At 40.5% G+C, this 25,926-nt stretch overlaps 2 protein-coding genes across 10 annotated transcripts in view; both read right to left on the bottom strand.

Annotated features, from left to right (window-relative positions):
• The window catches only part of LOC110537794 (actin filament-associated protein 1-like 1), a 38,130-nt gene extending 32,371 nt beyond the window's left edge, over positions 1-5,759 (bottom strand). Inside the window, exon 1 of one of the 2 annotated variants that reach the window (XM_021624183.2) lies at positions 5,607-5,759. In XM_021624183.2, the coding sequence (XP_021479858.2) occupies positions 5,607-5,709 (103 nt within the window). In that variant the 5' untranslated portion in view covers positions 5,710-5,759. The remainder of the gene's footprint in view (positions 1-5,606) is intronic. The other variant, XM_021624182.2, reaches the window with a different exon arrangement.
• A 97-nt stretch (positions 5,760-5,856) lies between these two features.
• The window catches only part of LOC110537795 (actin-binding LIM protein 3), a 144,512-nt gene continuing 124,442 nt past the window's right edge, over positions 5,857-25,926 (bottom strand). For all 8 annotated transcript variants that reach the window (XM_036937825.1, XM_036937827.1, XM_036937828.1 and 5 more), the window contains 8 exons: positions 15,297-15,361; positions 14,740-14,893; positions 10,333-10,365; positions 9,637-9,695; positions 9,402-9,462; positions 9,283-9,290; positions 8,874-8,954; positions 5,857-8,238 (listed from right to left, as the gene is read on the bottom strand). In XM_036937825.1, the coding sequence (XP_036793720.1) occupies positions 8,125-8,238; positions 8,874-8,954; positions 9,283-9,290; positions 9,402-9,462; positions 9,637-9,695; positions 10,333-10,365; positions 14,740-14,893; positions 15,297-15,361 (575 nt within the window). In that variant the 3' untranslated portion in view covers positions 5,857-8,124. The remainder of the gene's footprint in view (positions 8,239-8,873; positions 8,955-9,282; positions 9,291-9,401; positions 9,463-9,636; positions 9,696-10,332; positions 10,366-14,739; positions 14,894-15,296; positions 15,362-25,926) is intronic.

Raw genomic sequence — 25,926 nt, 5'->3', positions numbered from 1 at the left:
TGGACAGTATATGAATAGAAAAGGTGAGTACACCAGTAGTTATATAGCATGGTGTGTATAGACAGTATGGACAGTATATGAATAGAAATGGTGAGTACAGCAGTAGTTATATAGCATGGTGTGTATAGACAGTATGGACAGTATATGAATAGAAAAGGTGAGTACAGCAGTAGTTATATAGCATGGTGTGTATAGACAGTATGGACAGTATATGAATAGAAAAGGTGAGTACAGCAGTAGTTATATAGCATGGTGTGTATAGACAGTATGGACAGTATATGAATAGAAAAGGTGAGTACAGCAGTAGTTATATAGCATGGTGTGTATAGACAGTATGGACAGTATATGAATAGAAAAGGTGAGTACAGCAGTAGTTATATAGCATGGTGTGTATAGACAGTATGGACAGTATATGAATAGAAAAGGTGAGTACAGCAGTAGTTATATAGCATGGTGTGTATAGACAGTATGGACAGTATATGAATAGAAATGGTGAGTACAGCAGTAGTTATATAGCATGGTGTGTATAGACAGTATGGACAGTATATGAATAGAAAAGGTGAGTACAGCAGTAGTTATATAGCATGGTGTGTATAGACAGTATGGACAGTATATGAATAGAAAAGGTGAGTATAGCAGTAGTTATATAGCATGGTGTGTATAGACAGTATGGACAGTATATGAATAGAAAAGGTGAGTAAAGCAGTAGTGACAGTACCTTCAAAAGGTATCCACACCCCTTGACTTTTTCCACATTTTGTTGTGTTACAGCCTGAATTTTAAATGGGTTCAATTGAGATAATGTCAAAGTGGAATTATGTTTTTAGAAATGTATACAAATTAATTTAAAAAAAAGGCTATATTAGTTCAGGAGTAAACATGTGCTTAACAAGTAACATAATGTTGCATGGACTCACTCTGTGTGCAACAATAGTGTTTAACATGATTTGTGAATGACTACCTCATCTCTGTACCCCACACATTCAATTATCTGTAAGATCCCTCAGTCGCGCAGTGAATTTCCAACACAGATTCAACCACAAAGACCAGGGATGTTTTCCAATGCCTCACAAAGAAGGGCACCTAATTGCAGATATTGAAAATCCCTTTGAGCACGGTGAAGTTAATAATTACACTTTGGATGGTGTATCAATACAACCAGTCACTACAAAGATAAAGGCGTCCTTCCTAACTCAGTTGCCGGTAAGGAAGGAAACCGCTCAGGGATTTCACCATGAGGCCAATGGTGACTTTAAAACAGTCAGAGTTTTAATGGCTGTGATAAGAGAAAAGTGAGGATGGATCAACAACATTGTAGTTACATCACAATACTAACCCAAATGACAGTGAAAAGAAGGAAGCCTGTACAGAATAAAATATTTGAAAACGTGCATCCTGCTTGCAATAAGGCACTAAAGTAAAACTGCAAAAAAAAAAAAGGAAAATAAATTAACTTTATGTCCTGAATACAAAGCATTATGTTTGGGGAAAATCCAACACAACACTGAGTACCGCTCTTCATATTTTCAAGCATGGTGGTGGCTGCATCACGTTATGGTTGTCATCGGAAAGGACTAGGGAGTTTTTTATACAAATAAATACAAATAAACAGAACAGAGCTAAGCACAGGCCAAATCCTAGAGGAAAACCTGGTTCAGTCTGCTTTCCAACAGACACTGGGAGACAAATTCACCTTTCAGCAAGACAAAAACATACAACACAAGGCCAAGTATACACTGGAGTTGGTTACCAAGATGACGTTGAATGTTCCTAGTGTCCTAGTTACAGTTTTGACTTAAATTTACTTGAAAATCTATGGCAAGACTTGAAAATGGCTGTCTAGCAATGACCAGCAACCAACTTGACAGAGCTTCAATAATTTAAAAAAGAATAATGGCCAAATATTGTACAATCCAGGTGTCACTCCCTGACCTGAGAGAGCCTTTTTATGTCTCTACTTTGGTTTGGTCAGGGTGTGATTTGGGTGGGCATTCTATGTTTTGTTTTCTATGTTTCTTTATTTCTATGTTTTGGCCGGGTATGGTTCTCAATCAGGGACAGCTGTCTATCGTTGTCTCTGATTGGGAATCATACTTAGGTAGCCCTTTTCCCCCTCCTTCAGTGTGGGTAGTTATCTTTGTTAGTGGCGCTATAGCCCTGTAAGCTTCACGGTTGTGGCGTTGTTTTGTTGGGGACATTTGAAATAAAAAGGAAAATGTACGCTCACAACGCTGCACTTTGGTCCACTTCTTTCGACGGCCGTGACACCAGGTTTGCAAAGCTCTTAGAGTCTTACCCAGGAAGACTCACAGCTGTAATCACTGCCAAAGGTGATTCTAACATGTATTGACTCAGGGGTGTGAAAAATTATGTAAATGAGATATTTCTGGATTTCAAAAAAAAAATCTAAACATGTTTTCACTTTGTCATTATGGGGTATTGTGTGTAGATGGCTAAACAAATATATATTTAATACATTTTGCATTCAGGCTGTAAGACAACAAACTGTGGAATAATTTAGGTATGAATAATTTCTAGAATACAGTATACCAAACATTAGGAACACTGTAAAACTGGCAGCGTACATGCGCCCGGCCCGCCACAGGAGTAACTAGATCACGGTGGGACAAGGACATCCTGACCGGCCAAACCCTCCCCTAACCCGGATGACGTTGGGCCAATTGTGCACCGCCTCATGGGTCTCCCAGTCGCAGCCAGCTGTGAAACAGCCAGGGATCGAACCCGGGTCTGTAGTGACGCCTCAAGCACTGCGATGCAATGCCTTAGACCGCTGCACCACTCAGGTCATATCGGATACACTTGTACAGTATGTGTTAGTGGGGCACATATCTTTCTTGTGTTGTTATATAAAACAACGGTTGTTGTGTACGGCTACATTTCAGATATGTTTGAACCTTTGTTTTATTAGGGCTCTAGTTAAATTTTAAATGTCCCATCAGGCATGTCATCCTGGAGCAGGGCTTGAATGTACAGATGTAGGATCGTAATCTGAGCCAGTTTGCTACAGCAGAAAAAGAATCCTGCATCAACAAGAAATGTGAATTATTATGTAGATTATAATGAATGGCCATTTTTTTGCAAATCAAGTCTGACATTTTACAGTAGAAATTACAAACTTTAGAAGCCTTTTTGAACCTCAAATAGGGTACAAGTTTGCATTTCCCGCTGTGCAGGAAAATTCCTGCAACAACAGGATGATCAAATGAAGATATGGCATCTGTATTCCCTGTGAATCTGGTGAGGTTTTTGTTCCCATTTCAGAGAAATTTGTCATTCAAGCTGCTTGCCTTATTTCCTGTTAAACCATGTTAAAGTACCAGGCTTTGCGCTTTTTTAAAGTTTGCTGGTCTCTTGTGTTTATTATTATTTATAATGGTCTCTTGTGTTTATTATTATTTATAATATTTTTTATTATTTTTTTTTTGTTGCATTTTGGGTAGACAACCGATAATGAAAATGAATTGTGTGGTCATCTTCACAAATCAAGCCAGTCCTCCATGAAAACAATTAAATTTGTACTTCTCTTCGCAACCTAATGCTTCCACCCAACTCTCCTTGAACAATTGCATCTCTCTGAGAGGGCTATCCCTATGGTTCAATGCTCATATGAAGACTTTTCCTACAACCCCAAAACTTTGATGGCAAAATGGGCTAGTGACCAAAATATTGTGAAAACCCTTATAAAATAATACAATTATAAACCATTCCATGGCAGTTATACATTTTTCAATAAAAATACGGGAAAACATCTCTATATGTAGTGTGATTAGTGACATTTACCATTAAACCCAACTTTAACTTTAAAATAACGGTAAAAAAACAAAACAAATAAAAAAATATTACCATTGGAAAATACTACAGTGTGTGTTTGTGTCTTTTACAATAGAAGACCATTAGAGAACATAACATTGAAACAATTAGAATTGCTGTAGCCTAATGGTTTGCTTCTTCACCAGGAATGGTCTAAATAATCCAGAGCTTTTTAAAGGGAATAAACCACACACACACACACAAAACTGAATTGCTTTCATGGAGGACATCACGAGACTCACATACATTATATAGTATGAAAAAGCAATACTCCAAGCCACAGCTCCATACTACGTGTCAGACATAGAGAACTGATACTATATACTGGTTGTTGGGGTGGGATTTGGCGAGGGTGTGGGGGGCCTGTGGGTGGCTTTTTTTTCTTCATTTAATTGGATTCCTCATGTCTTATTCAATGATAGGAAGAAGTTTGGTCCAAATCGGATGTTTGGTACTATATTTATTGAATATTATATGAATCCTATAAATTAAAATGGCCAATTTGGGTGCAATCAATTAGCTTAATTTCTCAGAGATCAAATGATATTTGAACAAAATAATGTTTTAATCAATTTCAGCACAATCTGAGACGTGGATGTCGAAATCCTCTTTCTTGTGCTATTTGAGGTGGAACGACTCTGTGGGAACAGAATGTGGGCCAAGACTAAAGGCTCAAACACAAATGCGCAAAGACAGTACAGGGAATGTACTGTAGCTAGAACATACCATTGCAAAACACATTAGATATGCAACATGTACTGTAGGTCACTGAGCAATGTGTGTCTTTGTGCTATGGCTGCCTATTTTGTGAATGACTAATTAAGAGGGAGAGAAATTAAAATAATTTCCATTCAGCTATGCATGTAAACACACACACACAGGCATGCTCGCACGCATGCACTCTCTCAAACACACGCACACACACACACACACACACACAGTGGCTAGAAACAAACAGCATGCATGGTGATGAGTGTTCTTTCCTGGTGTTTGTTGGGGCACAAGACGGACTGACTTCCTGGATGCAGAGTAAGTTTTCACTCCAGTGATAAATAGTGATCCCAGCGGCCTGGCCTTCTACTAGCAGAGCACAGAGGACAGGAGGTAGTGAGAGGAAGGGAAAGACTAGGAAACACTGATAAAGGTCAAGGTCCATGACAATGATGCAGAGTAGGGGGAGAGGTGGACAGGATTTATTATAACACAGAAGAAAAAAACCCACAACTGTTTTCTACTAACTAGTCTCGCCTTTTTCTATTCAAATTTGGATCAAGAAGTAATACCTTTGTATCTACATGGAGATAATAATGTTGTATTACTATTTGTAGGCTATTTGAAACTTCAATTGATTTTATTTTCTAGTCATTGAAAAAAATATTATAGTCCTCTGATAAAAATAAATGAACATTTAGGAAATAAATAATTTATTTCTCCCTCCACCACAAAATACAGTGTATTGCTATGCGCGGAGAAGATGCAGAGGCAAGCCAACACAGCGCGCTTCCACATCACATACTCCAGCTCAGCTTCCCACAGGGACTGTTAGCATTAGATTGCATCACCCCGCTGAAACTAGATGAATGAATCCGTGTTAAACTCACACAGCATCTATGCACCGACTTTACATTACTGCGATATGACATAGCATAAATCAGATTAATCTATCACGTCAGTAACAGAGATATAGGGATAGAGATATGTCCAAACTTTCCTTCACTAGTTACCAATCGCTATTCATTGCATGCCATTATGGTAGAAATAGGACCGTTACTTACAGTTATCGCTACTGGTATCCATGTGTGCTTTCCAAGCCGGTTTTTCTTTGACATTCATTGATTTTGGACAAGTTTGCGCTGCATTACACAATGTATCCCCCATGCGTGTCGTAAAGTGACACAGAAATGCGAGTTCACCTCATCTGCTCGCGCTCACAGGGACCTAAGCGAATATAGAGCGAATCCTATTGGCTGCTGTGCTACTACACATGATGACATCACCTTTGCACAATCAACACAGACATTTATCCACATGTAAACTGCATTTATTTAAATACGATATATACATCATTTATTGGGCAGTAGGTCTGACAGGGAAATAAATAATAAGCAGATTGCTTTGTACAGTTACAAAACGAAAACGTCAATGTAAAAGTCGCCCAAAGCTTTTATAGTTAATGTCGATGAGATTGTAAATTATGAGTACTGTTTGTACATTATTGACAGTATTGTTAGTATTGTAAATGTCTATGATATCTTGTGACAAACACACACACACACACACACACACACACACACACACACACACACACACACACACACACACACACACACACACACACACAAACAAATCAATAAAACAAACAGCCATTACAAAGATGGCAGTAAGAGTAGTTATACTAGATGACTGCTAGTCAGTATGACTAATATTACAGTCTGATAAAGGCAGTGCTCCATACACTAACAATCAGAAGCAGTATTTCCTTTGACACAACCTCATAACAGACTATTCAAATCAAATTGAAAAGAAAAGAGACAGTTTTGCATGTATATACTAAGAAAGAAAACAATAGGGCCAGAAATAAAAGTGGAAACAATAGCAAAACAAAATGGACAGAAATGAAGGGGGAAACAACAGGAAAACAAGGGAAAGAAATAAAATGGGGAAACAACAGGATAACAAAAGGGACAAAAATAAAAAGGTAAACAACGGGAAAAGAAACAGGACAGAACGAAAAGGGACAGTTTTTCATGTATATAATGTACCAACAATATTGGATAATCTATTGGATAACTATGAGTCACCTCTTCAAAAACCAACAGGAGAATTCTTAGTTCTACTGTATGTACACTATAGTGTAAGCTTTAGCACAGCAACCCTGGTTATCATTTGGGACCGGCGTCAACAAAGACCAATCAGGACAATTCCATCAAATCAATTCCACTCCAACATCTACAAAATTCCCTCACCCCGATTCCTTCCTTCCTCACATTGTATTGTTAAGGGAAGATTCCGTTCAACCCCTTTGAGTTGTAATCTAATTCAGATCCATACCTCACCTGTTATCCAGACCTCTGGTCACCAATCCCTTCAATCCACTTTCTAAATATCTATTTAGAAGCAGTTCCGATTCCATGTTATTCATTTCTATCTCTATTCATTTTCTCCATCTCTATGTGTTGAGATAGAATCAGGTCATGTCTCCCCATGACAAGTCACTCACAGGTCAGCTGTTATCCTAAATACAATCCCAGCTCTAAATTACAATCCAATATCCATTTAATCCATTTATAACATGATATTCCATTACTGTAAATGACGTGTCCTTTGGTTCAATTGAAATTGAGAGTACTAAATATTCCAGAACTCCAATACGTACATTACATTGTTCAGATCCCTTTCATCAATTTAGTATAGCAAATCAATGAACGTTCAGTGCGAAGGCAAGAGCCTGGTCTCATACTCACACGGGAACCATTTCTGGAAACATGCATTCAGTCTGTTTATGCATTTTACAAAAATAATGAAAATCATCATTTCTTAACATAATAATATTACTTTGGCTTTTCAGTAAACATTCAATATAATCCACTCATTTAATTCAACTGTAGGCTACCACAATATATCAATCTAGCCTTTCGCTCCGAGGTGAACCCTCGCTCTATAAAGAAATAAAAGTTTTAGTCTCACTGTTAAAAAACAAACAAAAAAAGGCGGTGAATGAAACAATGTATTTCGAGTAAAGAAAGCAAATCTGGTAGCACGTTCTGTTTGGACAGTTTGCTGGTGTTCTCTTTCCTGCTTGGCCATGTTTCAGAGCTTCCCAAACCTGCAACCTAGAAGAGGCTTCAAAGATGCTATAACCTCATGACACGACAGCCATAAACTATAGTTAAAACTCATAATAATAAAACAAAACTGAAAATACTGAAAGCATGGGCAGAACTAGCATGGTCTAGACCTCTCTGCAGATGTAGGTTTCCACGGACAGACATAGCTTGGGAGGAGTAGTAGTATGTTAGTCCTCTTTCGCCAGAGAGATATTATTGATGTATAGACTCAGACGGGATGGGTTTCCATGACCCAGAGCATGTGATGGAACCATAGAACCGGAGAATTAAAATGCATTATATGTCTATGTCTAGAACCATGCTGGTTCTAGTTCGGGTTCAGCTGTGTCTCTGGCCAGTGTGGCGGACTATCCAGACTAGTTGTTATGGCTCTCAGTGAGGACTTGGGCGTCTCTAACATTAAGCCCAGCAGGTTGCTACACTGAGCTTATACACGCCAGTCCTTTCAGAACAACCTGACTTGTTTCTTCAGCTCGTTTCTCTTCCACAGTGCCAGCCGGTCAAAGTCAGCCATAGTCATCCTAAACACCCGGTAGAACTCCTCAGGAGACAGGTGGCGCTGGCAGAGAGAGAATAAACACATACGTTAGTGTTTGTCGGAGTGACATAGTCAGAACCATCTCAGAAATAGAATACAACCGACTTTCTCCGACTTTCTCCATTCGCCAGCAGCATACCACCCTGCATACCACTGCTGGCTTGCTTCTGAAGCTAAGCAGGGTTGGTCCTGGATGGGAGACCAGATGCTGCTGGAAGTGGTGTTGGAGGGCCAGTAGGAGGCACTCTTTCCTCTGGTCTAAAAAAAATATCCCAATACCCCAGGACAGGGATTGGGGACACTGCCCTGTGTAGGGTGCTGTCTTTCGGATGGGACGTTAAACGGGTGTCCTGACTCTCTGAGGTCATTAAAGATCCCATGGCACTTATCGTAAGAGTAGGGGTGTTAACCCCGGTGTCCTGGCTAAATTCCCAATCTGGCCCTCAAACCATCACGGTCACCTAATAATCCCCAGTTTACAATTGGCTCATTCATCCCCCTCCTCTCCCCTGTAACTATTCCCCAGGTCGTTGCTGCAAATGAGAACGTGTTCTCAGTCAACTTACCTGGTAAAATAATGGATAAATAAATAAAAATAGTACGTAAAGTGAGAGGTTTGCATTACTTGCATGTTTACAAACCTGAGAGAAACTCACCTCTAGTCTGGCTCTGTCCACGTCATTGGGGGGCTGGTTGCGCCCCCTTACGGTGACTACCAACACGTCATATGGGTAGATCTGAGGGAGGAGTGGCGTACTGTGGTTATGAGCCAAACGTTCAACGAGTTTAGATTTTCACACCAGACGCAGACTAAGCAATGCCGCCCATCCTATTGCCAACGGCTCAAAGACGTTTGCCTGTGTCATACATTCATCTGTACTTCCTCTGAAGTACAGATGAATGACTTCCTCTCAGAGCCATAGCAGCAGATCAGTAGGATGACACTCTCACTGTTCCTTTCTTATTGGGCTCAATTTCCTCTTTTCTGTTCTAGAGTTCTCTACTGTCAGCTTATCTTTGGTTAAGTGGTGGTCAGTTTGTTACGGAATTTGCATGACATCTTACCTTGTATTCTGTAGAAAAAGAGAGAAAAAGACCTGATCAGCACATTTATACATATTCTCATTGGTTATGTATTTTGTATTCAAGTCATGACATTGAAAGGCAAACCCATTTTTGCTAACCTCTGATTCCCCAGTTCACTACATTGCTGCTGTCGTACTGGAAATAATCCGCACTCTGGGGCTGAAAGAGACAGACAACAAGTATAATTATTACCCAAAGCCCACATCAGGCCATAGCCACAAGTTATTGGTCTTGAGCTGATTTGGATCCACAGGGCCCATGTTCAACCCCCACACCCTGTGACAACCCCCCACCCCCCTCATTCGTCACACCCCCCACCCTCAGAGAACTCACCCTGTGCAGTCCGTTCCTGCCGTACCCAGGCAACGAGGATGACTTGGCGATGAAGGAATCTGGAAGTGAGGAAACACAAGCATCCCTGCCGTTCAGCCTGTGAGTTACAACACACCCACATACTGGGCCACAGCAGAACACTGCACACATCATTGGAAACACTCAGTGACGGATGGGGCAATTATCATTTCTAACAGAGAACACATGCAGATGTGTATAAGAGACAGCAGGGGGCGCTAAGAGCAAACACAATGGCGAATCCCTGTCTTTCTCTCTATCTTTTTCATTTACGGGCAATGACATTACAAAGAAATGTCAAAGCCTGTATCAAAAGCCATTATGCAGCAGAATATGTACTGTATCTTACATTTTTAATTCATTGATATTTTCAACCTCTACTATGCAACATGCATGAATTGTAATCCTTGTGTAAACAACTATGAGCACAATTGATTTCATTAAAATGGCATTTGTTGTCATTGTGATGATCATTGTAATATACACGAATCAATCAATATCAGATGAGTGACATGGCTAAAGAGATCATCTTGCATACACTGATATAACTGTACTGTGCCCTTGTGATGACCCTCAGCGCTGTACAGACAGACAGACAGACAGACAGACAGACAGACAGACAGACAGACAGACAGACAGACAGACAGACAGACAGACAGACAGAGTCATATCACTCACCACTGCCTGCATTGTAGTGGGATCTGGTGGGAGCTGCAGAGAGAGCAATATATAGGTGGAGACAGATGGAGACAGAGAGAGAAAGAGAAAGACAGAGAGAGAGTGAGAGAAAGAGAGAGCGGGGGGAGAGAGGGAGGGGGGTTGACATGGTTAGATACAGCCTCTGATTGTAGAGGTGCATGGTTAAGGGTTCTCATCTGGTCTCATAAAGATCCTATACCGGTTTCTCAACAGAATCTTGAAAGACCCTCCTGATACAATCAGTCTTGAATCCAGGGTCATGACAATGATGAAAGATACCAAACACATAGCAACTGCGGTTCTCAAGTTTGAGAAAAACAATGCTCTAGGAGCTATAGTATGACACAGCTTCTCATGGATTACAGTGAGGATGGAGAGATGGAAGAGGTCTGTACGAACAATGCCAGACAACAATGCCACTGCTTGTCCTAGTAGGACTTAACACATATAACAAGGACTATAACAAGAACACAAGAGATATACAACAAGGAGGACTTAAATAAAAGTGGGTTCAGTGAGATGAATAACCATTTCATCTTCCAACAATATGTGTACTAACGTGTGTGTCCCAAATGGCTCCCTATTCCTTATTTACAGTACCAGTAAACATTTTAGAACACCTACTCATTCTAGGGTTTATCTTTATTTGGACTATTTTCTACATTGCAGAATAGTAGTGAAGACATCAAAACTATGAAATAACACTTATCCTCTGCAGCAGAGGTAACTGTGGGTCTTCCATTCCTGTGGCGGTTCTCATGAGAGCCAGTTTCATCATAGCGCTTGATGGTTTTTGAGACGGCACTTGAAGAAACTTCCAAAGTTCTCGAACTTTTCCATATTGACTGACCTTCATGTCTTAAAGAAATTATGGACTGTTGTTTCTCTTTGCTTATTTGAGCTGTTCTTACCATAATATGGACTTGTTTTTTTTTTACCAAATAGGACTATCTTCTGTATACTATCTTCTGTATTGGCTCAAACACATTAAGAAGGAAAGAAATTCCACAAATTCCACTTTTAAGAAGGCACACCTGTTAATTGAAATGCATTCCAGGTGACTACCTCATGAAGCTGGTTGAGAGAATGCCAGGCGTGTGCAAAGCTGTCATCAAGGCAAAGGATGGCTCAAATATAAAATATATTTTGATTTGTTTATCACTTTTTGGGTTACTACATGATTCCATATGTGTTATTTCATAGTTTTGATGTCTTCACTATTAATCTACAATGTAGAAAATAGTAAAAAATAAAGAAAAACCCTTGAATGAGTAGGTGTTCTAAAATGTTTGACCGGTAGTGTAGTGCATTACTTTTAACTATGGGCCCTGGTCAAAAGTACTGCACAATACAGGGAAAAGGGTGCCATTTGGGACACAACCAACAGTCAGGTTAAACACCCAAATCAATGGCTCCTTTAGAAAGCTTTCATGTGCATCACATTAGTCAGTGTGGCTGGCTGGTGCTGTTGCTGGTTGTGTTCTCACTTTCCCCAAAGAGAATGACAACATCCTTTAAACATGGCAGCAGCTTTAATGACTCATCAATAAAACAGGAAGAGGGACATAAGCCTTCAACTGGAATGGGGCGGTGGGGGGGAAGTCATATGTATGTACGCCCTGCAGTACACAACAAAACGCACATTCTCCCTCTCTCTCCTTCTCGCTCTCTCACTCTCGTTTCCACACCCTAACATGTAAACATACACTTCAAGGGATGAGTAAGGAGATAGGAGAGAGGAGGCTCGATGTAAGTGTGCACATCCTTCATCAGAGCAGCCAGAAACGCATGGTTACCTATGACACAGTCTCAGTGTAACGGATGTGAAACGGCTAGCTAGTTAGCGGTGGTGCGCGCTAAATAGCGTTTCAATCGGTGACGTCACTTGCTCTGAGACCTTGAAGTAGTGGTTCCCCTTGCTCTGCAAGGGCCGCGGCTTTTGTGGAGCGATGGGTAACGATGCTTCGTGGGTGACTGTTGTTGATGTGTGCAGAGGGTCCCAGGTTCGCGCCCCAGTATGGGCGAGGGGACGGTCTAAAGTTATACTGTTACATCAGCTCTACGAGGATGTGGACTGATTGACATCTCCAGCAGAGCACCGTTTCCTCCCTGCTCTGCTCTCTACCTGCCTGTGCGTTATCATTAGAGATGAGAGATGATAAACTGACATGATAGATGAATAGGGTCAGTTGGTCGCAGTGTATCAGATTTCTCTCCCGTGCTGGCTTCGTATGCAGTTTAATCATGGAGAGGGGCTGAAGGCCAAGGTGGTGCGTGTATATGTGTTGGGATGCGCAGCATTGTGCATGGCTTGCTTAACAAATCACATAAAACGTTACATGGACACTTTTTGAATGACTAACCCTTCCTCTGTCCCCCGTAGATACAACATCTGTAAGGTCCCTCAGTCAAGTATTGAATTTCAAGCACAGATTCAACTACAAAGACCAGAGAGCTTTTCAAAAGCCTCATAAAGAAGGGCAGTGATTGGCAGATGGGTAACAATAAGAAATCCAACAAGGACTATCTCTTGAATCATGGTCAAGTTAATAAATATGCTGTGGATTATATATTAAACCACCCAGACACAAAGATGCAGTTGTCCTTCTGAACTAAGCTGCAGGACAGGAATGAAACTGCTCAGGGATGTTACCATGAGGCCAATGGTGATTGTAAAACAGCTACAGAATTGTTTTGATGGTAGAAAACTTAAGATGGCTCAACAACATTGTAGTGATTCCAAAATAATGACTAAAATAACTAAGTGAAAAGAAGAATACAAATACACAGAATAAAAATATTACAAAACATGCATCTTGTATGCAACAAGGCACTAAATTAATACTGCAAAAAAAAACACAACAAAGGAATACACTTTTTGGCCTAAATGCAAAGCTTTATGTTTGGGGCAAATCCCTGAGTAAAGTGCCTCCTTATTTTCAAGTATGGTGGTTGCTGCGTCATGGTATGGGTATGCTTGTCATCGGCAACTACTGTGGAGTTTTTCAGGATAAAAAGGAAACGGGATGGAGCTAAGCACAGGCAAAATCCTAGAGGAAAACCTGGTTCAGTCAGCTTTCCACCAGACACTGGGAGACAAATGCACCTTTCAGCAGGACAATAACCTAAAACACAAGGCCAAATCTACACTGGAGTTGCTTACCAAGAAGACAGTGAATGTTACAGTTTTGACGTAAATATGCTTGAAAATCTATGTCTAGACATGATCCCCAACATCTTCACAGAGCTTGAAGAATTTAGAAAAGAATAATGGGAAAATATTGCACAATCCAGGTGTGAAAAGCTCTTTAAGACTTATCCAAGAAGACTCACAGCTGTAATCAGTGCCAAAGGTCGTTCTAACATGCATTGACTCGGGGAGCTGAGTACTTATGCAATGACTATTTTAGTTATTTATTTTCTATTAATCTTATTTTTTTGTTGTTGCTGAACTTTGACAGTACAGAATACTTTGTGTAGATTGTTTAAAAAAAGGACAATTACATCAATTTGAATCCCATTTTGTAACACAATAAAATATGAAGAAATCCAAGGGGTCTGAATACTTTTGCAAGGCACCACACAGAATGTTCAATTACCTCTGTGTGTATCAAGGTGGGTATGTTTATGTGCTGCAACTTGAATCTGAGGACTTTGTCTCTCCCTGACTAATTCATTAACAGCAGGAGAGGACACAGCAACACCCCTCTCTCTCTCTCTCTCTCTCTCTCTCTGTCTGTTTGTACAGAGACAGATGCATTAATTCCCAAAGCCACAGGGATGGAAGATCTGACTACATATAAGGTATGGCAACCTGAGGGGGATCTCAATCACAACAACATAGCGCACTTGAATTTATACACAATCTTGACGTACAGGCATAACTTCCAGGTGGTACATAACATGGTGTCCATCCCAAAAAACAACCCATTCCCTATGTAGTGCACTACTATGGTCAAAAGCAGTGCACTATAGAGGGAATAGGGGGCCATTTGGGAGGCATATATTATATTTTTGGACCGCTGAGTCACTATGGAGCGGCTCCTCTCATAACAGCATTTGTCAGTCAGTCAGTCCATCAGAGGCTGGGATTTAACTGACTCATCTCCCATCTCTCTCTGGCTCAGACCCCTGGCACTCTGCCCTCCTCTCACCTCCACACTGCTGCCGAGGAGCTAGCTAAGGACGGACAGGCACACCTTCCCCATAGCTATTCATATAGCACCAGGATCCGGATGAGCAATGCACATGAGAGAACAGAGAAAACAACTGGCTTGTCAAATATTGCAATCTAGCCTCAATGCTATGTCAGTGTGGATAAAAGGACGACAGTGATGTTTATGTCTTTATCAGAGCTGTAATATAAGTGGATAATGGTGTTCTTACATCCGTTGACAGTGTTGTTGTAGCCCACGTTGTGCAGGGCCTCTTTGCTGCCGCTACGGGAGTTTCGGGCGCTGCCCCATGGGTCATTGTCATAGGAACCCGACCTAGCTTTCATCTCCTCCTTCAGAATCATACGGCCTATACCACCTTGGAGCTAGGGCGGGGGGGGGGGGGGGGGGGGAGAGACAGAGAGAGAGAGAGAGAGATGAAAGGAAAAGGAGAGAGGTGAATCAGACAAAGAAAGAGAGGAATACGGCCTGACCAGTGCAATATGAATAATGTCTGGGGCTGAAGCCCTGTTGACAACATTCATGAAATATTTACAGCCTTGTTTTTTACCACACAACAAACAAGCAATGTTGAGTAATGCTAGTCTCAGAGATATTTACTGAATCTTTCTGCATTTTAAATCTTTTAAAGAAATAAAACATTCTGAGAAATAAATAATATGAAATCAAATGTATATTTCTATGATTTCCTTTTTATTGGTCCACTCTTTTTCAGTAACAAATACAAATGAACAATATTTTGAATAGCATTTATTGTGTCATACTGACCCTGTTAAGACTTTGATTCCATCCATCCTCCTCTCCACCCGAGGAAAACCTCCGAGCACGAGTAGCTGAGATGAGAGAGAAAGAAAGAGAGCGAGATCAAGGACAGAGAGAGAAATCAACATTTCTAGCTAGGTTTCCATCCAATTGGCGACAGACTTTCATGTGAATATAAAACAAATCTGCATAAAAACAATATACACATTTTCCCACCAGAGATGTGTTTCCATCAAACTGCGGATAAAAGGCTGCACGTGATGACATAATGCACAGAAAAATAACTTTTGCGATTAAATTCCCATGTACCAAATAAAAAATACAAGTTAAATGGGTTTCCATCACATTTTTAACTCTACTGATGGTTTTGTCACAAAAAATGTTTACAAATAAGTTTTCATCTATATATTTTGTAGCTGTCTATTTACCACCACAAACCGATGCTGGCACAAAGATGGCACTCAACGAGCTGTAAAAGGCCATAAGCAAACAAGACAATGCTCACCCAGATGCGGCGCTCCTGGTGGCCGTTGACCTTAATGCAGGAAAACTGAAATCAGTTTTACCTCATTTCTACCAACATGTCACCTGTGCAACTAGAAACGAAAAAACTCTAGATCACCTTTACTCCACATACAAAGACGCATACAAAGCTCTCCCTCACCCTCTATTTGGCAAATCTAACCATAACTATATTCTCCTGATTCCTGCTTACAAGCAAAAACTCAAACAGGAATTCCTGCAAGTGGTCAAATATCCCAACCAGAAGCCATGGATTACAGGCAACATCCGCACTGAGCTAAAAGCTAGAGCTGACGCTTTCAATGAGTGGGACACTAATCCGGACACTTATAATAAATCCCGCTATGTCCTCCGACGAACCATCAAACAGGCAAAGCGTCAATACAGGACCAATATCGAATCCTACTACTCTGGCTCTGATGCACTCTGGCTCTGATGCTTGGAGGGTGTGGCAGCGTTTGCAAATGATATTGAATTACAAAGGGAAACCCAGCCGCGAGCTGTCGAGTGACATATGCCTACCAGATGAGCTAAATACCCTCTATGCGTGCTTTGAGGCAGTGTGGTGCCAGGACAGAAACCTATCCCTCAACATCAGCACGACAAAGGAGCTGATCGTGGACTACAGGAAACGTAGGGCCGAGCACACACCCTTCAAGTTCCTCTGTGTCCACATCACTAAGGAACTATCACGGTCCACACACATCAACACAGTCGTGAAGAGGGCACGACAACGCCTCTTCCACATAAGGAGGCTGAAAAGATTTGTCATGGGCCCTCAGATCCTTACAAAGTTCTACAGCTGCGCCATTGAGAACATCTTGACGTGCTTCATCACTGCTTGGTATTGCAACTGTTTGGCATCCAACCGCAAGGCACTACAGAGGATAGAGAACCAACAGGACCCTGAACAGCTTCTACCCCCAATAGTTAACCAATAGCTACCCGGAATCTCTGCATTGACCTTTTTGGATCTCTTTTGACTCATCAAACACACTGCTGTTAATCACCAATTGGCAACCCATCCCTTATGGGATTAAGTGACACATAAACAAACATTACAATAATTCACAGTGGTAATTAAATTATAATTCTTCTTCTGGTGTTCTCTGCATTGCACATTGGATAAAGAGTGAAAAAATGTAAGGTAAAAACCAATACATAGTAGTAAATAAGGTTATCGAAACAATAATTATATCCTTAGAGCAGTAAAATAATATACATACATGCATACATACATACATACATACATACATACATACGCATTGTATATATACACATATATAACATATACAGGTAAATAAATACAGAAAAAAAGACACAGAAGGCATTTCAACCCAGTCTGGCACAAATAGAAGATTTATATGGGAGACAAGCCTATACAGAATCTATATACAGTTGAAGTTGGAAGTTTACATACACTTAGGTTGGAGTCATTAAAACTCGTTTTTCAACCACTCCACAAATGTCTTGTTAACAAACTAGTTTTGGCAAGTCGGTTAGGACATCTACTTTGTGCATGACACAAGTAATTTTTCCAACAATTGTTTACAGACAGATTATTTCACTTATACTTCACTGTATCACAATTCTAGTGGGTCAAAGGTTTACTCAAATTATGTCAATTTTCAGAAGCTTCTAAAGCCATGACATAATTTTTCTTGAATTTTCCAAGCTGTTTAAAGGCACCTTTAAAATTCCAGAAAATGATGTCATGGCTTTAGAAGCTTCTTAAAATTTACATAATTTGAGTCAATTGGAGGTGTAACTGTGGATGTATTTCAAGACATACCTTCAAACTTAGTGCCTCTTTTTCCTCTTCTGACTTCAACTGTACACACGTGCCAATTACCACATAAGAGCAAAATATTTTTACAATCTAATTATAGGTAGCCCTTTTTCTTTTATTCCTGGCTTTATCTAAATATTCCGCAAACGGAAATACACAATGAACAAAAAAACATTTCAGTTTCTCTTCATTACTCAGCTACATAATGCCAGGGTATATCTGGTGTGCTTTCTAGAATCAGAGCAAGCGTATATAAAGGATGAAAGGGCAATAGAGGTTCAAATTAGTTTCATTATCTATTTCTTCGAGGTCATAATAGTTGCATAGTCTTTCCACTTCCATTTTACAACAATACACAGAGGCAATATCCCTAATCTTACCTGTGCACATAGCGATCTCTTCTTTTTAGGTAGGTTAAACATAATATATATCTCACACACAAATTCACCCTTAATCAAACAAAAGGTTGTCAATTTGGGTTCATGATTAATCTCCTCCAACCATTTTGTTTTCATATTGCACCAACAGTTTAATCATATCTACGTCTCCCATAATTTGGTTTTCATACAGATGTTGACAGTCAGACTGTTGAAAAAGGTCAGCCATTTCAGTTGCCCAGGCTCCCCCTATGGATACATTATAGATCCCTTATGGATACATTATTAGTTATTCTGGAAGTTGACACATCCAACAGTCTATTCCAAAGTTTCACCCTACACACCTTCCCTCTCACCTCACAGGGTTCCCAGCCCATCACCACAGTTATTGCAAGTATAGGTGCAAACTTGTGGACACCTAAAAAGTAACGTACTGCTCTGTTATGGACATGTTCGTTTTTTAAAATACCTCTTAGCACCCCACACTCCTGCTGAATAGTCCAGAACAGGACACACGTATGTCTTGGAATACATAGCATAACCAATATCTTTGAGTGTTTTTGCTTTTCCTATAACTTCCCCAAGAGCTCTACTTGCTGAGTCGGCCAGGGCAGATGTTCCATATAGAAAGGTAATAAGTTCATCAATAAAAAGACGCAAATATTTATAATTGCTATTAAACTCAAGCATGTCTTGTCTTGGAATATTCTAATCAAGTGAGAGAGACTGTCATTTCTTCAAACAATCATCTTTATTCAATATCGATTCATTATTGCAATAATGAGACTAGTCAACCCAACAGTCTTGACTAACTGATAATGAAAAAATATAGATCTTATATAGGACATAAAATGCTTAGTCAGGGCTGGTTCCACCCCTTTCATAAGCCATGTTGGTCCATTTCCTGGTTTTCTGCACGGGATGTTGTTTTACCCACAACCCGGCTTAGTTTCCCAGATGCCAGGAAAATGAGACGACGAGGGATTGTTCTAAACTCTTCCAGGCTATCTCTATCCCGGGTCACAGACACCATGTCTTGTGTATGGAATGCCAGCTTTAGGTTTTTATCACCAAGTCATTGTCAGCTCAAGCTATCTCTAGCAAAACCCATTTCCTTGACCATACGCCCAGACTAACTGCAGGAAGCTAGAGTGGAAACCATCTCTTTACAGAAACACAGAATTAAACAGAACAGAAATGTCCTTCTATTTGTTAAGTAAATAATCGTTAACTATTAATATCAAATAAATCAGGTAAATCACAATCTTCACCCAAACGAAACTGAAAAACATTTCTCTTAGTAACTGGTTTTCTAAAAGTCATTATCTGTGTTTTGTCTGGTTAATCATGAGTCTCCATCTTATACACCAATTGACAGCACATTATAACATGTTCTGCAGGTCTTGTTCAGTTTCTGCCATCAAAATAATTTAATCAGCATATAAAAGCATTTCATATTTAGCATTTCATCAACTTATCTTACTCCAATATTTAACTGTTTATTTTATTTTGCCAAATTATTTATAAACATGGCAAATAAAGTTGGTGATAAGGCGTCTCCTTGTTTTACACCCGAGGGTGTGTGAAACCAATCTGTACGATATTCATTAACATGCACACAAGCAATTGGTATGTCCCATCAATCTCTGTCTCTAACAAACTATAGGCTAAAAGATCCCTATTTCCAAAATCAAAAGCTTTCTGGAAATTAATGAAACATGCAAAAGTAGGATTCTCTTCGCGTGATCAATTTCTGAGTATTGTGCAGACCGAGAACATATTATCTATTCAGGCTCAGGATTTACCAAAACCATTTTCTTCTTCCACCAGCATGTTTTGATCCTCCAAAAAGGTCATTAGCCTATTGTTGAGGATGGATGATATAATTTATAAACCGTACTTAATAAACACATGTCTCTGTAGTTGTGGCACTCTCAGGCCATTTCTTGAAGATTTGGGAATGGGATTCACTATAGACTTATACCAAATGGATGGCAGTATACTGTACTCAAAACACATTTGGAGCAAATCATATTAATTAATTTAGGGGATTTTAAAACCTCATTAGGCAGTTCATCAATTCCAAACACTTTTCAATTATTTTTCTTATATTCTGCCACGAACAGCTCCTCATTGAAGTATTTGTTACATATATAAGAGGGTTCTAACGTTGTATTTTCCATTTTACTTCTCAGGGAACAAATGCCCTTATAAAATTCTTCCTCAAAATTTGCCACATTTTTGTTACCTGAGAACCAACAAGCAAACCCCTTCTCCCCCTGACTTCCATTGGAAGTTTCTTATGTCATTTTGGTTCTAACTTGTTTATTTGGCTCCAAAACAGTTGAGGATTTCTTGTCCGTCTCTCCTCAAGGTGTAATAACTGCCCTCTCTGATATCTCTGTTTGAATAGGCGCAGTCTTTTATCAAACACTTGCTGTTTTTTTCTTAAATTCCTTCCTACACTGTTCTCTTGTAGTCCTATCTTTACACTGTTAAAATAAGTACTCAGCCTTGCGCATTACAGACCATAGATCCCTTAACTCATCATTCCAATGAGGCTTGTTCCACTTGTAAACTTTCCTGGACCTGGGGCTGTATTCTTTATTCACATATTTTCCACTTTCAAAAAATATAATATCACAAAAATGTTCATACCACACATCTAAATCAAATATTTCTTGGCATCTTTGCAGAGTTTCAATGAGTTCCACCAGAGCTCTACATTCCATTTCAGAACATAGAAAGTAATGTGGCACATTTATTTTCTTACATTTAGGCCTATGCGGGGTAAACGTATATCATTTGCCCCGTGTGATGCACAGCAGTACTTCGTTGAGTGAAGTTAGTGGCCAACAGAAAATATCATAAATAAAATTGAATGATCAGGATTCCAAACAAGTTTCTAGACAGTCGTGGAGGGTAACTATATAGTCCACCACAGCTTTTCCTTTGCCAGATATGGATGTAAAGTTATCGCTTAAGAGGCATATCCTTCCATTAATGACCTTTTAGAGTCCTGAAGGAATTCTAATAGGGTTTCTCTCCATGATGATTATCAAAGTCATCCAAAGCAACATGCGATGGAATATCATCAATATCATTTATATAGTCATCTAACCTCCCAATTCAACTGTTAAGATCCCCACATATGTAAATAGCATCTTCTTCTGTATATAGGTATACTTGACTTAACAAATGACTATAGAAGGAGGATGCATCTCTAACCCCTGTGGACTGTTCAGGTGGCAAATAGCATGAAAACACAACAAAACTATAATCTGACTCCCTATGTTCAAAGCGCAAAAATGTCTTTCTCCAAAGACACACGTAAACTGTCAACTTTACCATTCATTCCTTTTTCAATACACAGCTTCATTTCTTCTTTCTTTTTTTCTTCTTCAATTTTTGTACCTAGACTCCTTATCTCCGTCATGAAATTAGCCATGCTATTAGAGCTTTCTTTCTTTAATAAATTAGTCTCCATGCTTTTCTCACCACTGCAGTTAAGTGTATCTGTTATTGCCGTTCGAGGTAGATAGCCAGCTAAATGTATAGCTAGGCTAGCCAGATTACTCGCCAAACATTTCCCAACAAGTCTGTCAATTGACTGTCTTACACCCTCACAGGATTCAGACTTCAGCTGCCTCCATTATCAGGCTGATCTCTATGTTTTAAACTTTAAAAACGTTTAAATTAAAAACGTTTTTGAAAGAGTTTGGTCCCATAAAGAAGCAGCAGCGTGTTTCACCGTGTACACTACCGTTCAAAAGTCTGGGGTCACTTAGAAATGTCCTTGTTTTTGAAAGAAAAACACGTTTTTTTTGTCCATTTGTCCAAATAACATCAAATTGATCAGAGATACAGTGTAGACATTGTTCATGTTGTAAATGACTATTGTAGCTGGAAACAGATGATTTTTAATGGTACATCTACATAGGCGTACAGAAGCTCATTATCAGCAACCATCACTCCTGTGTTCCAATGGCACGTTGTGTTAGCTAATCCAAGTTTAATTGATCACTAGAAAACCCTTTTGCAATTATGTTAGCACAGCTGAAAACTGTTGTGCTAATTAAAGAAGACTAGTTGAGTATCTGGAGCATCAGCATTTGTGGGTTCGATTACAGGCTCAAAATGGCCAGAAACAAAGACCTTTCTTCTGAAACTCAGTTTATTCTTATTCTGATAAATAAAGGCTATTCAATACGAGAAATGGCCAAGAAACGCTGTGTACTACTCCCTTCACAGACCAGCGCAAACTGTCTCCAACCAGAATAGAAAGAGGAGTGGAGGCCCCAGTGCACAACTGAGCAAGAGGACAAGTACATTAGAGTGTCTAGTTTGAGAAACAGATGCCTCACAAGTCCTCAACTGGCAGCTTCATTAAATAGTACCCGCAAAACAACAGTCTCAACGTCAACAGTGTAGAGGCGACTCCGGGATGCTGGCCTTCTAGGCAGAGTGCCTCTGTCCAGTGTCTGTGTTCTTTTGCACATCTTAATCTTTTCATTGGCCAGTCTGAGATATGGATTTTTCTTTGCAACTCTGCCTAGAAGGTCAGCATCCCGGAGTCGCCTCTTCACTGTTGACATTGAGACGGGTGTTTTGCGGGTACTATTTAATGAAGCTGCCAGTTGAGGACTTGTGAGGCATCTGTTTCTCAAACTAGACACTCTAATGTACTTGAACGGTAGTGTACATATCTACCTCGACTCAATACTGGCACCCCGTGTATACAATACCTTCAGAAAGTATTCAGACCCCTTGACTTTTTCCACAATTTTTTATGTTACAGCCTTATTCTAAAATTGCTTTAAAAAATACACACATTACCCCATGATGACAAAGCGAAAGCAGTTATTATTTTTTTTTTAATAAAAAACTGAAATACCTTATTTACATAAGTATTGAGACCCTTTGCTATGTGACTAGAAATTGAGCTCAGGTGCATTCAGTTTCCATTGATCATTATTGAGATGTTTCTACAACTTAATTGGAGTCCACCTGCGGTGATTGGACATGATTTGGAAAGGCACACACCTGTCTATATAAGGTCCCGCAGTTGACAGTGCATGTCAGAGCAGAAACCAAGCCATGAGGTCGAAGGAATTGTCCGTAGAGCTCGAGACAGGATTGTGTCGAGGCACAGATCTGGGGAAGGGTACTGACAAATGTCTGCAGCATTGAAGATCCCCAAGAACACAGTGGCCTCCATCATTCTGAAATGGACAAGTTTGGAACAACCAAGACTCTTCCTAGAGCTGGCCGCCTGGCCAAACTGAGCAAATCTAGGAGTAGGGCCTTAGTCAGGCAGGTGATCAAGAACCTGATGGTTACTCTGACAGAGCTCTAGAGTTCCTCTGTGGAGATGGGAGAACCTTCCAGAAGGACAACCATCTCTGCAGAACTCAACCAATCAGTCCTTTATGATAGAGTAGCCAGACGGAAGCCACTCCTCAGTAAAATACACATTACATCGCTCATGGAGTTTGCCAAAAGGCACCTAAATGACTCTCAGACCATGAGAAACAAGATTCTCTGGTCTGATGAAACCAAGATTGAACTCTTTGGCCTGAATGCCACGAAACCTGGCACCATCCCTATGGCGAAGAATGATGGTGGCAGCATCATGCTGTGGGGATGTTTTTCAGTGGCAGGGACTGGGAGACTAGTCAGGATCGAGGCAAAGATGAAAGGAGCAAAGTATAGAGAGATCCTTGATGAAAACCTTCTCCAGAGTGCTCAGGACCTCAGACTGGGACAAAGGTTTGCCTTCCAACAGGACAGCGACCCTAAGCACACAGCCAAGACAACACAGGAGTGGCTTCGGGACAAGTTTCTGAATGTCCTTGAGTGGTCCAGCCAGAGCCCGGACTTGAACCCGATTGAACATCTATGGAGAGACCCGAAAATAGCTGTGCAGCAACGCTCCCCAACCAACCTCACAGAGCTTGAGAGGAATGGGGAAAAACTCCCCAAATACAGGTGTACCAACCTTGTAACGTCATATCCAAGAAGACTCAAGGTTGTAATCGCTGCCAAAAGGTGCTTCAACAAAGTACTGGGTAAAAGGTCTGAATACTTATGTAAATGTGATATTTCAGATAAACCCGTTTTTGATTTGTCATTATGGGGTATTGTGTGTAGATTGATGAGGGAAAAATTTAGATTTTAGAATAAGGCTGCAACGTAAATGTGGAAAGAGTCAAGGGGTCTGAATACTTTCCAAATGTACTGTATAGCCAAGTTATCGTTACTCATTGTGTATTTATGTTGTGTTATTACTCAAATGTTTCTACTATTTTTTTATTTTTTTTTATCTCTCTGTATTGTTGACAAGGGCCGTAAGTAAACATTTCTCTGTTAGTCTACACCCGTTGTTTATGAAGCATGTGACAAATTAAATTTGATTTGTTATATAGTGATTGTGCCCACTCTGGTCTTGACACGTGTGCTCTAGCCAACAGCTCACAGACATAAATCAAATCAAATCAAATCAAATCAAATTTTATTTGTCACATACACATGGTTAGCAGATGTTAATGCGAGTGTAGCGAAATGCTTGTGCTTCTAGTTCCGACAATGCAGTAATAACAAGTAATCTAACTAACAATTCCAAAACTACTGTCTTGTACACAGTGTAAGGGGATAAAGAATATGTACATAAGGATATATGAATGAGTGATGGTACAGAGCAGCATAGGCAAGATACAGTAGATGGTATCGGGTACAGTATGTACAAATGAGATGAGTATGTAAACAAAGTGGCATAGTATAGTATAAAGTGGCTAGTGATACATGTATTACATAAGGATACCGTCGATGATATAGAGTACAGTATATACGTATGCATATGAGATGAATAATGTAGGGTAAGTAACATTTATATAAGGTAGCATTGTTTAAAGTGGCTAGTGATATATTTACATCATTTCCCATCAATTCCCATTATTAAAGTGGCTGGAGTTGAGTCAGTGTCAGTGTGTTGGCAGCAGCCACTCAGTGTTAGTGGTGGCTGTTTAACAGTCTGATGGCCTTGAGATAGAAGCTGTTTTTCAGTCTCTCGGTCCCAGCTTTGATGCACCTGTACTGACCTCGCCTTCTGGATGATAGCGGGGTGAACAGGCAGTGGCTCGGGTGGTTGATGTCCTTGATGATCTTTATGGCCTTCCTGTGACATCGGGTGGTGTAGGTGTCCTGGAGGGCAGGTAGTTTGCCCCCGGTGATGCGTTGTGCAGACCTCACTACCCTCTGGAGAGCCTTACGGTTGAGGGCGGTGCAGTTGCCATACCAGGCGGTGATACAGCCCGCCAGGATGCTCTCGATTGTGCATCTGTAGAAGTTTGTGAGTGCTTTTGGTGACAAGCCGAATTTCTTCAGCCTCCTGAGGTTGAAGAGGCGCTGCTGCGCCTTCTTCACGATGCTGTCTGTGTGAGTGGACCAATTCAGTTTGTCTGTGATGTGTATGCCGAGGAACTTAAAACTTGCTACCCTCTCCACTACTGTTCCATCGATGTGGATAGGGGGGTGTTCCCTCTGCTGTTTCCTGAAGTCCACAATCATCTCCTTAGTTTTGTTGACGTTGAGTGTGAGGTTGTTTTCCTGACACCACACTCCGAGGGCCCTCACCTCCTCCCTGTAGGCCGTCTCATCGTTGTTGGTAATCAAGCCTACCACTGTTGTGTCGTCCGCAAACTTGATGATTGAGTTGGAGGCGTGCGTGGCCACGCAGTCGTGGGTGAACAGGGAGTACAGGAGAGGGCTCAGAACGCAACCTTGTGGGGCCCCAGTGTTGAGGATCAGCGGGGAGGAGATGTTGTTGCCTACCCTCACCACCTGGGGGCGGCCCGTCAGGAAGTCCAGTACCCAGTTGCACAGGGCGGGGTCGAGACCCAGGGTCTCGAGCTTGATGACGAGCTTGGAGGGTACTATGGTGTTGAATGCC

Source organism: Oncorhynchus mykiss, chromosome 12 (genome assembly GCF_013265735.2).
Source record: "Oncorhynchus mykiss isolate Arlee chromosome 12, USDA_OmykA_1.1, whole genome shotgun sequence".
Classification (NCBI taxonomy): Eukaryota; Metazoa; Chordata; class Actinopteri; order Salmoniformes; family Salmonidae; genus Oncorhynchus; species Oncorhynchus mykiss.
The sequence above is the reverse complement of the archived record's forward strand: the minus strand, read 5'-3'. Positions and strand labels throughout refer to the sequence as shown.